Source organism: Anguilla rostrata, chromosome 13, assembly GCF_018555375.3.
Source record: "Anguilla rostrata isolate EN2019 chromosome 13, ASM1855537v3, whole genome shotgun sequence".
Taxonomy (NCBI): Eukaryota; Metazoa; Chordata; class Actinopteri; order Anguilliformes; family Anguillidae; genus Anguilla; species Anguilla rostrata.
Window position 1 is genome coordinate 18640476 of NC_057945.1, and position 17622 is coordinate 18658097.

The window sequence follows — 17622 nt, forward strand, 5'->3', positions numbered from 1 at the left end:
AAATACACTGCACACAGCAGTATTATGCTTAAACTGCACACAGCAGGCAATTTCTCATAATCACTGCCTAACCCTGCATGGTCCTGTTTTAACCCCTCACTTTCTGTGCTGAGGGCCAACACCCCTGAAGCACAAACAAAAAATGACCAGCAGGAGGGAGAGATGGAAGAGCCTAAGGTGACACCATGCAGGAGAAAAATCAAAAGGGCAAGAATTTTGCTTAAAGGGGCCAGAACACCAGAGACCACACAGCGAGACTTCAGACACACACACATGCAGTACATAGGGCCCAGAGCAGGAAACCCCGAGCACACCAGGCTACCAAACCCTGAGCACATATCAGACACATATCAAACCCAAAGTAAATACAGCTACTAAACTATGAGCTGATATCAAACCCTGAGCACCTAGTCATTGCAGCGCTAACTTTGAAGTCATTTTGGGTTAGGGGGGGTGAGCAAATTGAAATGATGAAAAAAAGCATGTGCACACAGAGCCTATGCCTAAAACAGCAAAACTAGCATCAGAATTACATTACAATCAGTTACAGCCCATAGAGCCAAAGATGGGAGCAGACAGTAGAGCTGTAGCCAATCATACACTTGCCTGGGAGATGTGGTGATGATTGGCCGATTCAGAGTGGTAAGATCGTATGCCTGAACGTAATCAAGTTGTGAAACTTGCTCTTACTCTCAGCCACATAGGAAAAGCTGCTGCAGCATTTGACCATGACTAACACTAAAAGTACAGCACAGCCCTGTGGCCACTATTAGGAACTTCATTTAGAAAATGTAAATTCATAAAAATGTCAAATTCACAGAGCGGAACCCTAGGCTTCTGACCCTCTTGACTCAATGGAAATCACTGGCTTAGTCTGTTCTTAAATAGGTTCAATCAGGCCTAAATAATGTTGACATTCCCCCAGCGCTTTATAGGAGAGGTGGTACGACTCCTCTGAATTAATCAGCACCTCCCCTAACGTTAAGGGGAAAACGTAGAAATAGGCAGGAGCTGTATTCTGTCATAAAACAGTAAAAAAACAGGCTTACAATTTATGATACAATGACAACAGTTTTCAAATACAAATCTGGTTTTATTGTCTGTTGATTCAACGTAATTTCAATTTGAAGTGTCTAAATCATTGTAGTTAATTGTTCATTTCAAAGAAGGAAAAAAGGGCAAAGGTTAGCCTACATGTTACCTTCCAAGAAAAGTTTTATTTCGGTTTCTCTGCTTCCCAAATAGTGTTCTCCAATGTCAGAAATTAAACAGCCCAGTAACACATTCGTAAAAGAAGAAATATATCATTAATTAAAAAATAAATCACAAACAGTGTACGCCTATTCTTGACCCTCACAGTAGAAGGAAAAATTGATTTAATTTCATTCATTTCATTGAAGCAATGAAAATCCTCCCGAATGTACAGCCATATGTACAGAAAACCATTAATTTTCAATAATAATCAACTAATGAAAAGAAGCAAGCCCAGTAGATCTCTGGGCAGCCCTGCTCCATGCAGCACTTTAGCACATCGCTCCTAGTCCATCAGACAGGCCCCACTAAATTATCCATCTGCTACTTCTACAGGCCGATGCCTGGATTCAATTAGCATGTCATTCAATTTAACTCACAGGGGGAAGCAAGTTGCAGATACTGTCTTCATAGAAGTTTGGTGTTTGTTAAAAAGGCAACAACTCAAACAGTTAAAAACAACAAAATGCCCAAAAAACAACAAAATGCCCAAGATGTGCAACATATGTGATGTAGCCTATATATTGTTTGCTGTATGTGAGCTGAGATGAATATATTGTGTTTGCTGTCTGTGAGGTGAGATGTATATATTGTGTTTGTTGTTAGTGAGCTGAGATGTATATATTGTGTTTGCTGTCTGTGAGCTGAGATGTATTGTGTTTGCTGTCTGTGAGTTGTGACGTATGTATTGTATTTGGTGGTGTCTGTGAGATGTCCTATGAAGATGTAGGCGGGTGTAAGTCTGTGGGTAGGGCAGATGTCAGTGAGCTGTGCTCTGTCTCATCATCTTCGCCGTAGCGACTGCGGCCTCCAGCTCTTCCTGGGACAGAAGCCCCAGGACCCGGAGAGTTGCAAGCAGCTGGGAGCGAGCAGAATCGATGAAAGAGTTTGAGAGGAAAGAGGGAAAACCCCCTCCCTTTTTCAAACAGTACAGTGGCACTCGGACCATTCCCATCACCTCAAAGAGAAAGAGAACGAGGAAAGCGGAGTTACTAAAAGAAAATCATTAAAAACAAGATTAGAATAATGTCGGATTACATTTTTATATTTAGGCACTCTTATCCAAATTAGATACATTTTTAATACAGTCCACTATACAGCTGGGTATTACTGTTGCAGGTGAAGCACCTTGCTCAACAGCACAAAGGCAGCACCCCAGCTAGGAATCAGACCCACAATATCTGAGTCCAGTCCAGTTCCCTAACCATTCTACTACATAGCCGCACCAATAAGAATGCAAATTCAAGAAGATCTACAGATTAAAAACAAGTTGTTGTTTTTGGCCAGAGTTTTGGCCGGATGAGGCCCTCCTGACTGACCACTGCTCTATGCTGACAGTGACAGCCTGCATGTCCTATTAGTGATGCGTTCTTATGAGTGCGTGGTACAGACCTCCAGACCATGATCAGCAGCAGAACTGACCGCTGCTCTCTCAACCTCTCGCACCTCCTCCTCTCTCAGCTTCTTGGTGTAGAAATGTGTCACAAGGTCGGGAGGGGACAGAGCCAAGCGGGAGGAGCAATGGTCCTCAGGCCCCACCTTCAGGGCCATACCAATCTCTTCCCACAATTCCCTGCTGAGGCCAGCCTCAAGGGATTCCTCTCCAGGGTTCACAATGCTGACCAGGAGAGACAGGTAAACCAGACATAAGGAAAGCAGAAAGAAGGTATGCACACGCAGGTAACATACTGAGTAAAAGAGAGAGGTTGCGCACACACATGCATGAACACGCACCTGCACATAAGAAGGAAGACAAACGGGAGATAAACAAATTTAATTTGCGAATAATACATTTTCCATCCAAATCATTCTTGTGCTATGTTTATCAGTCCTAAGTACTTCAAGAAGTCAATGCAATGCTGTTAATGCAAAATGAATGATCATTTAAATTATAAGGACCCAAATTATTATTAAGGATTACCCTCCAGGAAAGCCCAGAAAACCATCAAAACGCATCTGCATCTGAAAAGGAAAGGGTGTAGTTAAGGTACGTAGAGGCCAGAGCTACAATTGATGAAGTACTCTCAAGTCCACTTTGTCATAAAGAGCTGCAGCATGAATTAGGCGAATGAGTGAGACACAGACTTGTAAAAGTACAAGTTCAAAGAGAATTTGAGAATTCGTTGTGGACATATTGTATTGGTGTAGCGGTCTGTACCGATTCTTTTGACTGTTATAGCTACTGTGTATAGCCATGTACATGCAATGAATGGTACCAAATGAATAGAGAATAGCCTGACACTTGTATTCTATAGGCCATCGTCCAGGGGCAGAACAGGGTGCAGCATTCGCAGGTGTAAACTTGAACTTATCCTATTTGAATTTATCGGTTAGCTGACTAGCTATAGCAGCTTGAGGATTTATCATCGGCGTGTTACAGCTACTCAGCCTGCTTTTCATATTATATGTAAACTGTTACAAGACAAGCTACGTATATGGCAAGCTAGCTCACATTCTGAACGTAATCTAAATACGCCTGCCAAATAAATAGAGTACATACAAACCGGTAATATAACAAACCGCAGGGCATTTTAGATAGGCTCGCAAGTCGCAACCTAAGAATAGCAAAGATAGACAACGTTTATAAAACAAACAAGCAAGCTAGCTTGTTACCCGAATAAAGTCGTCCAGGACAAAAGCTGGACAGTTGGCCACATTAAATGACAAACATTTAAACGTGATGATAAATAAAAGTATCTTACAAGGACGATGTGCTTAATGGGAATCTTTCCGAACAGTTTGGCGTCCGTGTCTGCATATATCATAACGTGGCACGCGTGTCTGTACCCCTTGAGCGACAACGATTCGTCTTTAGAGATTTCTTGCCCAGCCATTGTAAATAGCCTTCTGGGTTTCCTAAAATTATTTATATGTGTAATGATATTCTAGCACACACGGCCAGAAACGAAGAGAGGGGTCTGGCTGCAGTTCTCTTGAAAACGAAAGGACGCACACAACTGCGCACTAAGTACTTCAAGTGGGGTTGCCAGTTTGTGTTATCACAGGGACTCCAAGCCAAAAACAGACATCCAAAATAGAGTTCCCTCAACAATAAAAAGAACAAACTGATAGGTTATGAAATGCAGACCCGCTTTTTAGTTGAAAGCTTGCATTGTTCATTTTTGTATTTTTGTAATCAGCAGGACATTTATCTACCCACAGAACACACACCTGGCAGCCCAGGTGCAAGAAGGCGTAAGCGCTAATAAGAACATACTTCCGTTGAAGTTTTCCGAGACAAATTTTCAAAATAAAAGAACATCAACGTAACAGAAATCCCGCCAGCATGAACAAATTTGCATGGGTGCAACTGAAGTATAGAATGCATATTCGTGAATTTTAAAAAAAGATATGTAATGTATAAAATTTCTAAAATTTTAATAATGTACTACAATTTGTGTAACACTCAATCTGTAAAACCAAATGAAGATGAATGCATAAAGAATTATACAACATGAAGTTCTTTGTGAGCCTAATTTTAAAAGGTAAGTGGGACTGCTTTTTGATTACTGAAACAGGCACCTCAAGGTACAAGGGCCATTATAAATGCTGCAGTCTCCCAGGCTGGGGATTTCATGCACACCAAGGATGCACTAAATGGAAATTCTGACCTGGTATCAATAACTGATGTTTGTCTGTTTGTTTGTATTGGCATCTGTTGCCATGTAGTGATGCCAATACAAACACTGCCCTTTTTACATAATAAAAATATGCAGCCACGTTTCCACATTCAGGGAAGAAGTAGACAACCACAGATGTAAATCAACTTATAAAGGAAAAAGTTTAATTTGTAGGACAAAATATTTATACTTCCTTACTTTAATTAAGCAGAACATGCATCTAGAGAACTACACAGTCTCTTTATAGCTTTGAGGGCGAGCTTGGCAGATAAAAATGATAAAATAAAAATAATACATAACTATGATTTTGATACTATTTGTGCATTACATTTACACAATGTACATATGTTGGTTCTTTGGGGCATGCATGTTGCCTGATCATATCAGTTTGCCCATAATCTTGGCATTGGGCCGATACAGGTAAGCTAATTTTAGACTATTATATCAGCAATCACAAATATGATCCTGATATCACCATGCATCCCCACTGTGTGTGAACTGAAAACACAGCAGACATGGTAATAAGCAGCAAAAAGCTAATTTATTAAGTCTCAAGACAGTACCTGCTTTTGTGTCAATAAAGTATCACTTTAAAATGTCTAACCTTTTTTACACTTATAAGTGCAAACAAAATCCAATAGTCAAGAGTACAACAAAAATAAGACTAAACAAAGACACGGCAGCAGAACCACTGGCCTCTAAGTGCTCCCTTTGGGGTAGTTATGCAGTTATCTGCTCACAGCATGTGAACATTTCTTCCTTCTCTAAAATAAAAAAAAAAAATACTGTATTTTTCTGCAGGGCTGCAAGAGCATAGCATTTCCTATAAGAACACAGTGAGGGAGATGTAGAATAAGAAAGATGTGAGTGCCACGATAAGCACACACAAACATATAAAGAGAGGGTCTGTGACATGTGAGGGTGCGTGGCATGTGCAGCACGTGTGGCGTGTCGGACCTCAGTGTCACTGAGGGTGGGGCTCAGCATGCAGAGCTTCCCCCACCTCATCACCCTACTGCGCCTCCTCTGATCGATCTGGTGCACTGCGGTCTACCAGTGGCTGCTACACCCTTCAGAGCAGTAACCATGGCAGCAGTAACTATGGCAGCCGGGCTGGTGGGGTGTGGAGTGGAAGGAGCGCAGTGAAATAGGAAGTGTGTGCTAAAGCACAGGGGAACTGATGCAGGATGACACTGCCATGGGACAGGCCTACAGCCAGGATTCATCGCATTAAAAAAATAAAAAATAAAAAAAGCATTTCAAAGGCAAAGGAATGCGAAGTTAACCAATGGAATGAAGCATTCTGGGCAGCCAGCAGTAAATGTAACAGACATAAAATATTTGCACACTGGGTGGAGGAACAGAAGACACTTTTTAAGCAGGCACTGCAATTAGTTAAAGAACCCATCCATCCAATCAGAGTGCAGACAGATTAAATGGTGAAATTAGAGGGTGTCAGAAAGGGATCTTGAAAACACTCTTTTCCCCATATCCTGCATTTTCTTTCAGTTCAACCACCTCCTTCCTCCCTCCCACATTCCCTCCTAAGCTAAGCAAGTCCAGCACTATTGTTTCTCCTCTTATTTATATACATTTGATATATATATATATATATATATATATACGACTTTGTGCAATTAACATTTTTCAAAGCACTTTCCCTACCTCCCTATAAACTAGACCAATGACAGTAAACTGAGGCATTTCTATAAAACTATTATTCCTGTTCATTATCATAAACACAAGAACTGTAATACAAAAAGCCACCGCAGGGTCTGCTGGGTTTCACTGTTATGCAACTCTTAATTGATACATTAAACCAGTTGATTACAAAGTAAACTCACTTCACCTGGTTTCTTGGGTCTGACTTTGCTGCTGTTCTTAAGGTGAAAACAAATACCAACAGCAGACCCTGTGGTAACACACAATATCCACTGTGTGTGAGATGGACTATTGCATGAGGTTGGTCTCGAGTAAGACTTATTTCTCTACACTAAACTGCAGTACAGCTCAGCACCAGAAAAAATGGCTCATTATGGAATGAGTACCAGTAACTTAAAACACTAAAGTGATCCTGAACAGTCAAACACAAGGTATGAATCAGAAATAAGAAATTGCTTCTGTCCCTAAAAAAAGACTCCTATTGAGGCTGTGCTATTGACAGCTATGGTTTAAGAGGAACTGCTTTTAACACCATACCCTTATGGTACAGACGACATTAGCTGCAAAGTTCCGCTTGCATTTATTGATGATGATGATCAAGGTACCTTCGTCCCAGCACTGAGCCACTGGTGGGGAAAGTATATTCCCATTACACCTGCCCATGGACTGCAGCTCAAACGCAACACATCCCATTTAATATTTTGGAATTCATGCTGGGAATACCACATGGTAACTGACATAAATTAAATAAAGCATCCGTAACAAACACACTGAGACTTTAGGGGATTAAGCCTGGCCAGCAAGCAACTCACACAGCAGGTGTGTGCCCTCTGCTTTGTGAGGACATGAGACTGAAACTGGGCTCAATCTCTCTTTCTCCCTCTCATCCACAATATAATGTAGCTATAATGAGCATAATGACTATTTAATTATGACTTGAAATACAATAAGAATATGACAAGAATATGACTTATATTATTACATATAAACCAGCTATTCACACTATTATACATTATCATTGCTTATTAGTTGTCCATGTGCTCGTGGTTATTAGTTGTGGAGGTCAGATAGTTTGGGAGCAGAGATGAGAATGGGAGGCATAGAGAAAAAGAGAGAAAGGGAAGGAGAGAGTTACAGCTCTTATTATCATCTGTCATCTCTCTTGCTCTTCTTCTCTCTGTCTTTCTTTTCCTCTCCCCTGGCCCCTCCCCCTGAGCACACCCTCTACACTGCCCCAGCCCCACCCCTGACAACACCCCCTGCCCCACCCCTCCAGAGTCATGGTCTTGGTTTCACAGTCTGTGGGGGTTGACCCACTTGTAGGTTCCCTCATAGCGGAACCCCACTCTCTTCACCAGCTCGTCTGCTTCAGGAGGACCACGACTGGGAGCAAAGAGGACGACAGAAAAACGAGAGGGTAGAGAGGAAGAGCAAGAAGGAGCGGGGTCAGGAACAAGCAAGGAGAACATTGCAATAGAAAAGAATAATACATTCAGCATTCCAACAATCACAGATGACTATTTATTTTCACTCACTCACTGTTGTCATAAACAAGAATCATGCTTCTAATTAAGGGGTATGTGGGAAAAGTCTGTGCATGTGTGTGTGTGTGTGTGTGTGTGTGAACTGAATTATGCCCAGCAGCATTACAGCAGTGATGGGACCATTTCTGCTTTCCAAGATAGCAACATCCATCAAACCACTGGAGGGAAGCTGCATTCACAGTTCATTAGTTCAGGTGTGGGACTGACAGTCTGGTTTGCTGCGGAACATTTACAGTGCACCTGTACTCCAGCAAACCTTCACACTGTACGCGCAAGCCAGGCTGACGGCATCACCTTCATAGGGGGCTGAGGATCAGTGAGAGTAAACGACCTTACCTTCCATAAGTATACGGGATGGGGGGAGTCTTCTCCCGCTCTATCTGGTGAAGGAGGGGAGTAAAGATCCTCCAGGCTTCCCTCAGTTCATCACTGACAGAGAAAGAGAAGTGTAAAAGTTCCATTACATTACATTACAGGCATTTAGCAGACGCTCTTATCCAGAGTGACTTACACACCTTTTTACATAGCATCCATTTATACAGCTGGATATATACTGAAGCAATGCAGGTTAAGTAACTTGCTCAAGGGTACAACAGCAGTGTCCTAGCGGGGAATCAAACCTACATCCTCTAGGTTGCAAGACCAACTCCATACCCATTACACTACACTACACCGTTCCAGTCTTGAGCGCCTAGTGTACCATTGACACCGTGTACCATCAGCGGTGCGTACGAACGCTAAGAGTTCTGCCTGGTTCAGGAGATGCAGGAGGAGACGAAGAGACGGCGAGGGACTGACCTGCGTACGAAGTGCATCTGGCTCCCGCAGAACACGTCCAGGATGAGGCGCTCGTAGGCGTCCGGGAGCTTCACGTCCTGAGGAGAGAGAGAGGAGGCGAGTATGTGAGCCTGAGAGCGCGAGCGCTATCACCTGCAGGGCAGAGGCGAGAGAACGTTCGCGTCGGCTAGCTAAAAGAAACCGAAGAGACAGAGGCGAAGCTTGCTCTGTAAAGGACAGGGAATAGGGTACTTTAGAGTGCTTAGACAAAGCTTGCGGTATACACAGGTTGTTCGGAAGGTGCTTCCAGGCAATACTACTTTCTCTGAGGTTTTTTCTACCTTCCATGCCTTCTGCCATTTTAAAAACAGCTTTACTTGTGGTGGTCATGTGACGCATTGATTATTACATCACATTTTGAGCTTCAATGAAAGACTTTAAGAGCCAGCTGATTGAGTCATGGAGTAAGCTGTGCTAGCCCAAGCAGACACCAAATGGACGTGAAGTCCAGGCTTCGTTCAAACAGCTTCACAGGGTTTATTCAGCCTGGGCAACGGCAGCCCAGCGGTCGGGCGGGGCCGTGTTGGGCGGAGCCGCCCTCACCCGGTAGCGGCTGTGGTAGGTGAGGTCCAGCTCGGTCTCCTCGGGGCTGAAGAAGACGCCGGGCTTCTTGCTCATCATCTTGGCGTAGACGGCCTCGTTGGGCTGCACCCGCACCACCAGCTCGTTCCGCCGGCACTGTGCGCCGAAGATGTCGCCCGGCACGTCGGTGAACTGCAGCCGCACCTCAGCCTTCCGCTCGTTTAGGGCCTTGCCGCACCGCAGGATGAAGGGAACGCCTGGGGAGAAAGGGCCAGGGTTAGGAGGGAGAGAGAGGGAAAGAGAAGAAAAGAGGAAAGGAAAGGAAGTGACGGAAAGACCAAGAAAGGGAATGAGAGGCAGGGGGAGGGGAAAAAGATGGGCAGAAGGAAGGAGAGAGCAGTGGTTCTCACCGTCCCAGCGCTCGTTGTGGACATACAGCACAGCGGTGGCGAAGGTGGGGGTGCTGGAGTCTTTGGGAACGGTGGGGTCGTCAAGGTAACCCAGCTTAGCGTCCCCCTGCCCCTTGGGGTCGCCCACGTACTGCCCCAGCACCACATTCGAAAGAGACACGGGAGTAATGCACTTCAACACCTTCACCTGCAGCCATTCAGAGACAGAAATGGCTTGAGCCAATCAGGAATACACGGGGGCAAGCCAATGAGAGAGAGATACATGGTAAGCCAATCAAATTTATTGAGAGTGAGTCAAGACCTGGGTGTAACATCTCATCTATCAGACAATACAGTACCCCATCAAGCAGGAGCTTAGGATTCTCCCATTCAAGTGCAAACCAATCCCAGCTCTGCGTACCTTCAATAGTTTGGCATGAGAAAGGCCCAGGGTAGGATGGCTGCTGGCATAGATGAAGCTATATTGCCCACTTAAAGTTAGCGGTCTCAGCGTGTCTTTAGCACAGCTCGTTTTTCAAAGCTGCTACTCTGAGTAAAACTTGTTCTCAGGAGCTCCTGCACCACTGCTGAGCCGAGCAGCTCCTGGCAATGCAGTGCCATGAAAGAAATGGCGCTCAGAAGTCAGTCTCAGCCTCCTAGCCTTGGCCTGTTTCAGGCCTACAGAATCACTCCCTCCCTGCCCCACCTGCTAGCACTGGCTAATGCTACCTTCTCATCCCTCACGTCGTCCGAGCTGGTGGAGGCTGGCTTCTCCATGGCAACTAGGCTGAGCATCTGGAGCAAATGGTTCTGCATGACATCACTGGGAGGAGGAGGGAGAGAAAACAGAAATGGCAAATAGAAGAGAAAAGGGAGAATTAAAGTTTTCAACATCACATACAAAAACACAGCTGTACTAATCACACTGAAAGCCAGGTAAAGCAAGTAAAAGTGGGTCATTTGTAATTTAACTGAACAGCGTGTATTCCACTCCCTTGTATTACATTTCACGGTAAATGACCGCAGGGGTCCTGGGGTTATTTATGTCGACACATTTTGACATTTACGAGAAGATAAACAGTGAATATTCGTACCGGATTATGCCGAAGTTATCAAAGTAACCACCCCTGCCCTGGGTGCCGAAGGGCTCCTTGAAGGACAGGACCACACACGCCACACTGTCCCTGTTCCAGATGGGCCCAAAAATCCTGTTCCCAAACCTGAGAGACGGAGAGAGTATGCACCTAGACTTAACTCACTTATTAAAAAAGAAAGGTGAATCTCATTTTTTAAAAGCATTTATAGGAAATAAAAGAAAAGAGGTACTGGTTGTATTATCTCAGGTTGGTTATTGTAAACTTTGTGGATGTAAAAATATTGAGGGGGCAGACTTGTATTTATAAAGACAGTTAACATTAGTTCAGAGTTTGTAGCTATAATACTGCATATGAGTATATTACCTCAGAGTGTAAAGAACCACACAGTGAGAACCACTAAGAGACATGATGTCATACCTGAGCACCATGAGGTTCTGCACCATCTCCTTGCCCAGGTAGTGGTCGATCCGGTAGATTTGGTCCTCGCTGAAGAGAGAGGACAGGTGGGCGGACAGCTCCTCCGAGCTCTGCAGGTCCCGCCCAAACGGCTTCTCCACGATCACCCTGTTCCAGCCCCTGAATAGGAACGAAGTGAGAGGGGTTATGAGGAGCACACACACACCGTTTTATGGGTGAACAAATAAAAATCTAATTAAATGAACACACATACATGCAAGCATGCTCACTTACACAAGCACATAAACACAGAGGCTGTTGGATAATTGCACTGTAAAACGGACCCTAGCCGGACAGAATAAAAGGGAGCAGCCAACTACACCACTGTCCCTAGGACCACAGGATAGGTAGGTCACATTGCATCTCTTTTAATCGCTAAGTAACAATGGCTCATGGCAATAACAATTCAACGGTTAAAAACAGTAATGACTCCTAGTTATTGTCGCAGGGGTTGGAGGGCTGGGGGCCGAGGCGTACCTGGTGCTCATGCAGTGGTGCCGGATGTTCCTGGTGACGTCGTGGTAGACGCTGGGCGGGAGGGCCAGGTAGAAGAGCCGGTTGGCCCCCGCGCCGCCGGGCAGGGAGCCCAGGTGCGCCTGCAGCCGCGAGAAGGAGCCCTCGTCGCCGTAGCGCCCGCTCACGTACGAGTTCCTGCCGAAGAAGGCCGAGAGACGGTCGGCCTCCACCTCCGCCACCTGGGACAGGGAGGCGCGCACAGTGATAACGCATTTTATTCCATCATTTCAAAGTGTTTGGCAAGGGAAATTTGGTGAGTTAAAAATAATTCAGGTCTACATTACATATAAAAAATACTGTATAAACTGCATAAAGGAAAAAGTACCATGAGCACAATATGCTGCCCCCCCGCCCACCCCCCCATGACCTATGAACCTCCGAACCTCCCCCTGACTACCCATCTTCCGCCGTGGCCTGAAGACTCACCTCTTCAGACTATACCTAGACTAACCACCACCATGCTGTATATTTCACTCTAAATCCCCCCCCCCTTTTCATGACACTTGTTACATGTTGCCCCATCCCAGCACTTTTGGTAATTTGTATTTGTCCTAATACTGTAGCTTATTCTTCTACATAGTTGGCTTTGCAGAGGTTAGGTCTGAATAGTGTTCACTGTGTGAACTAAACTGTGTTCTTGGCTAGAAATAGCTGTACAAAATAAGTATTGTACCTTACTGAACCTGTGTTTAGCAGTTGTCTATGACCATGAAATGCACTTTTTGTACGTCGCTTTGGGTAAAAGCGTCTGTCAAATAAATGTAATGTAATGTAATCTATGACCCACGACCCCACCCCGGCACCTTCATGTAAGGCAGACAGGCGTCCCTGATAGCCTCGACTGTCAGGCTGGAACGCGCGAAGCCCACAAAATACGTTTCCTCAGGAAGGAGTCCGTCTCTGAACAGCCACCTGAGGGGACAAACACACTGTCCAATCACACCACACCTAACTGACAAACACCAAACACAGCTATCCAATCACATACGACTTAACACACAAACACACCATCATTTCTGAAACACTGGACCACCAATGAAAATTAATCCCCTCAATTCTTTTTCAGAATTTTTATTTGTTTGAATTTGTAAACAATTAGAAAAAAATTGGATCGCAATGCTTATTCAAAGCTTGCAGAAGGGCAGTGTAGTAATTACTGATTTGTGGTGAGCATTCTGGTGTAAAATGGATGCAGTACATCACCCAGATAGAAGCTTGGTCCTGGCTGAAGGGAGATTGTGCCCTTTGCTATAAAGTGCTTTGAGAATGTAAAAGATATCATTCAAATACAATTCATTTGAATTATTGTTTCAATGTATTCAATTGCAAATCTCACTGTATTTCTATGAGGTACCACTCACTGTGTGCAAGAAGTTAAAGTAGTAAGTGACTGATGTTTATCTTGTATATAGAAAATACACTAACTACGGTTAGAGGTACACAACATGAAAATTCTGGGGCCGATATCAGTAACCAATATTTGGCTGATATTGATGCTGATACCTACATATTTTTCACAAATGCCAACCATGCTAGAAGTTTTCCTTTATAAGTCAAGCATGGACATCACCTTACAATGGAAAAATGCAACAAATGTTAACTTAAAAGGAAAATGTAGCCAATTGAACAGCTTCATCTCGTGCATACTTTATCATCAAGAAGAGAGCATGGCTCCAATATTATTGTGCATGCCAAACTCTGGTCACACATTTCATTATAACAGAATTATAAAATGAATATAATGGAATTGAGCACAGTGACATTGTGAGAGGTGATGTTCTGCTGTGTGTGTGTGTGTGTGGCAGTGCACCCACCAAAGTGTTGGGTAAATCTTCTTTCTGGCTAGATCCCCCTGAAAAAAAACAATATGTAAACCTGTTACCACAGCCGCATGGAGAAGAAGCAGCATTAGTGCTTCACCCTGGATAGCATCTCCCTACAGCACACGGCTTAAAGGCCCTCACATGACCTGTAAGTGTCATTAGAAAAGAACGCATTTGATGTAAGCTAATCAGAGCTCTTAATCTTCAGGTCTCTGTCGCAATCAATTGCAGCAAATTCTCTGCTATGAATTTCTCCATCAATTTCCTCACACAATTTCCGCAGAGTTACAGCAGACAATCAGCAGAGCAGAATAACTGCTTTCTGGGAAGCATTTGATTCTGTAACATCCGCCCTTTGGGGGAGGAGGGTTTATGCAATAAAACCCTTGTGTTGGGGGGGGGGGGGCTGTTTTTACTATAAGACACTCACTTCACTGGGGGAGTTTATACTAAACATGCTAGCTTTGGGGGGGGGGGGGGGGTTATACTATAGCACACTCAATTTTGGGGGGGGGGGTGTTCATACTATAACACACTCGCTTTGGGGTTTGTTTATTATAACACACTTGCTTTGGGGGTGTTATAACACACTTGTTTTGGGGCGAGTGCTCATACTGTCACATGAAGCACTGTCTGCTCACCGAAGCTCCCATGACAATGAAAATGTGCGTGTCTGAATGATGGAACTCCTGATCCTCATGCAGCTCCTTCCTCAGCTCCCCAAAAACTTGAGAGCGAGACAGAGGGAGGGCAGCCATCTCCTCTGAGTGAGAAAGTGAGAGAGGCAGTGAGAGAGGAAGAGAGAAAGAAAGATCATAGCTATGCAGTTATCATAACAATCAGCACTAACTGGACTGTTAACTGGATTTACAACAGTACTACATGCTCCTTTTAACACACTGGCCATGGTGGCTGTAACAGTGTGCCCTGTTAACCTTAGCATCGAGTCCTTGTTGGCACCAAAACAACACAAAGTGAACAGCAACACACAAGGGGAAACTAGGTTATTAACGCACAGCAACACCACATAACACACACCACCAGGCCATAATGCTCAACAAAAGTAAATAACACAAAACAGCACTGTAAAAGTTATATTGTGGCAACCGGGAATTACAGACAAGGTGAGGGGTATCTTACCAGATGGGGGAAACAAACTTTGGTCTACAACTCCACATCGTAGTCATATTACCATCAAAAGGAGAGGCCCCTTTGCGAGGCAAAATATCCTAACAATATCACCCTGCAAGACAGGTCTGATTACTACAGTACTTTACACTGAGATTCCTAAACTCGACCCTGGCTGGGACACACCATGCATGCTGGTCCTTATTGTTGCCTTCAGTTACTGAGGATCAGTACTGATCTGTGTTTCACAGCAATAAGCACATGCCCTTATGTAATTAGTGAATGTTTTCAGACAAGGGTACAGTGATATGGATTTATGCTATTTATCTCTTTACATTTGCTTGAAGCCCCAAAACAGATTAGTAAGAGAGAGACATTCATCATTTTTATTAGGTATAATTAGTTCCTCAAGGTGCCCTGAAACAAATTAACAAGTTTAATGAAGCTAGCTGCACCAACGTCAACCCGTTCAAGGGGGGATATTAACCAACATGTGCTTAGTAAACAATTTGTGTGCTTGTTAGCACAGTCAATAGCAAAAGCACTTAACTAAATGAAATGTATAGGTGTGAAAAGTAGCATCAAAGCATTCAGAAGCCTCAATAAAACCTCAGTTCAAGCTCAGCTGTACCCAGCGTAGGCTACATAGCGAAACCGGGATTTAACACGCTAATAAATTTAACGGAATATGGTTAGAACGACCACGTAAACTCTGCTATAAACGGAGGTTTTGATGTTACATAGACCATGCCTTAGTTCCAGAGACTATATACATACCAGGCTCTCGATCAATACTGACAGGTTTTTCTGAAATTAGAATTGAATAGAATAAAAACATGTGTATTTATAATTGGAACCGTGACGGAAAGCGTGATAACCCCACATTTAAAGTTCCAAGGGAAAATGAAATATGTGCATTTATTATATAAAACGACAGGATTATGTACGTTCTTTCGTTTTCAGTAGTTATTAACGAAATGTACTACCCATCGTCGCTAATAAACATAATGATAGACATCACTGAGGAAGGAACAATTGCCCAGAAACTTTCCTCAAACAGCAGTCACAGAAGCGAAAGGTAAAGTCAACCAGTCCCATGCACACACACGAATAAGAGCACTGCACAACACGCTTCAGTATAATGTTATTACCAAAATCCTCAATCCGTCTTTAAAGACTCAGCCTGTGTTGAAAGGGCTGGACTGTAAGCTACAGTAAGCCATCTCGTGAAATGGAACTTATAATTATAAATTAAATCAGGGGCATAGTTAGACAAGCCATGGGTTAAATGAAACAAATAGCCTATAAACTAGCGAACCGACAGCGTTAGGTAGCTACGTTTCCTACACGTGTCAGTTGAACAGCTAGGGCAAGCTACTTTACTACAATTAGATATTTTAGCTATCGCTACTTGGTAAACGTAAGCTAATGTGTGTTTCCAGGGTATGAGTGAGTTAACTAACGTTATCTAGATTGGGAATTTAACCAGGTCACAACGTCTATAAACAGAGAGAAAATGAAACGGGCTTCTGTGTTAACTCGGCTTGCAAATGTAGACTAACGTACCAGCTGGCAGGCTAACACGCTAACATGTGCATCTCATGTGAACCCCATGCAGATAGCTAGTCGGCTATTGCACGTTGCTTTCCAGCTACTTACATGCAGGGGTTCCCCCAATAAAGCGTGTTGAATCACAGATTTCGTTCGATATCGGCAAGTAGCCAACTTGATGGCAAAAAATAAATCAAGGCAGCTATCGAGTTATCTAGCTTAAAGATGCGGAGCTCAAACCTCATTTCTGAAACAGACCCACCACTTCTCTGTTTGCTAGTGGAGCCCCTGAAACTGCTTCAAAACATACAAAAACGGGTTCATCGCTTTCTGATGACAGCAGAGCTGAATTCTGTGATATTATTGGTAGACAGAAACTCACCAGTACTCGCTCTACTTCCCATTGCTGTTGCGATAACCACATTTATTTCAAGTTATGAAAAACAGATGGGCGTGGAATCTCTAAACCTGCCTACTCTAATTCCAGACCAGTCACAGTGCAGGAAGAGTTTTAAATGACAAGTTACCGACACAGCGAATGGCATGTTATTAGATTGTGGGAGGGGTCTAAAATGTATGACGCGTAAGAATTGCTCCATCAGTTTTGGGGAAAAAGAAAAATAGGGATTATTTATCCTATTAAGACATTTTATGTCTGAAATAGCTTTGTTTTCCACAAAAAATAAAATGATCATGTTGATATTCTGTTTCGTTGTGCTAAACTGCAAAGAATTACATAAAAAGACCTTTTTTCAGAGGTGGGTAACCCGGCTTCAAAGAGTAAAAAGACCGACCATGTATTTGCGCCACCAACATGCACTAAACCAGCTGATTACAATAATTAATTCTCCTATCATGCTGAAGAGTTATGCTAATTAGAATCAGCTGGTTTAGTGCATGGTGGTGAAGCAAATACATGGTCAGTCTTTTTACTCTTTGAAGCCGGGTTACCCACCTCTGCCTTTTTTGATTAAATGAAAGACAGGTAAATCAATAGGCTCCTAATAAGGTTGTTGAACACGTGTTTAATTTAATAATTTGTTCTTTAAACATTAACGCAACGCAGATTTGACTCGTTATCATTTGCTTTGTTTTTGAATTATTCATAATCTTCCAGATGGTTAGTTTTAGTGGCCAGGTGTCCACACTTTCACCAATTAGGAGCCTATTGATTCACCTCAGTCTTTATAATGTGAAGTTTTACCTCTTTTACAGTGCCAATCTAT

The 17622-nt window shown here is 43.4% G+C and overlaps 2 protein-coding genes across 7 annotated transcripts; both read right to left on the reverse strand.

The window, feature by feature from the left end:
- Positions 1-1072: 1072 nt before the first annotated feature.
- On the reverse strand, positions 1073-4390 carry zgc:103759 (U8 snoRNA-decapping enzyme). The gene is made up of 4 exons (XM_064306486.1): positions 3954-4390; positions 3173-3213; positions 2644-2869; positions 1073-2209 (listed from the first exon to the last, which is right to left on the reverse strand). Exons 1-4 carry the CDS (start codon positions 4083-4085, stop codon positions 2012-2014), a joined length of 597 nt encoding a protein of 198 aa, XP_064162556.1. The 5' UTR covers positions 4086-4390; the 3' UTR covers positions 1073-2011.
- A 623-nt stretch (positions 4391-5013) lies between these two features.
- LOC135237527 (glucose-6-phosphate 1-dehydrogenase-like) lies at positions 5014-17227 on the reverse strand. Of its 6 annotated transcripts, XM_064304719.1 has the most exons (13): positions 17143-17227; positions 14359-14480; positions 13709-13746; positions 12698-12806; positions 11856-12073; positions 11340-11498; positions 10920-11045; positions 10555-10648; positions 9847-10033; positions 9458-9693; positions 8876-8952; positions 8414-8506; positions 5014-7916 (listed from the first exon to the last, which is right to left on the reverse strand). In XM_064304719.1, the coding sequence occupies exons 1-13, from the start codon at positions 17210-17212 to the stop codon at positions 7826-7828; spliced, it is 1620 nt and encodes a 539-aa protein (XP_064160789.1). In that variant the 5' UTR covers positions 17213-17227; the 3' UTR covers positions 5014-7825. The 6 variants fall into 6 exon arrangements, with proteins under 6 accessions (XP_064160789.1, XP_064160784.1, XP_064160786.1 ...); XM_064304714.1 differs by having other exon boundaries at positions 9458-10033; XM_064304716.1 differs by lacking the exon at positions 17143-17227 and adding an exon at positions 16779-16937 and having other exon boundaries at positions 9458-10033.
- Positions 17228-17622: the final 395 nt, after the last annotated feature.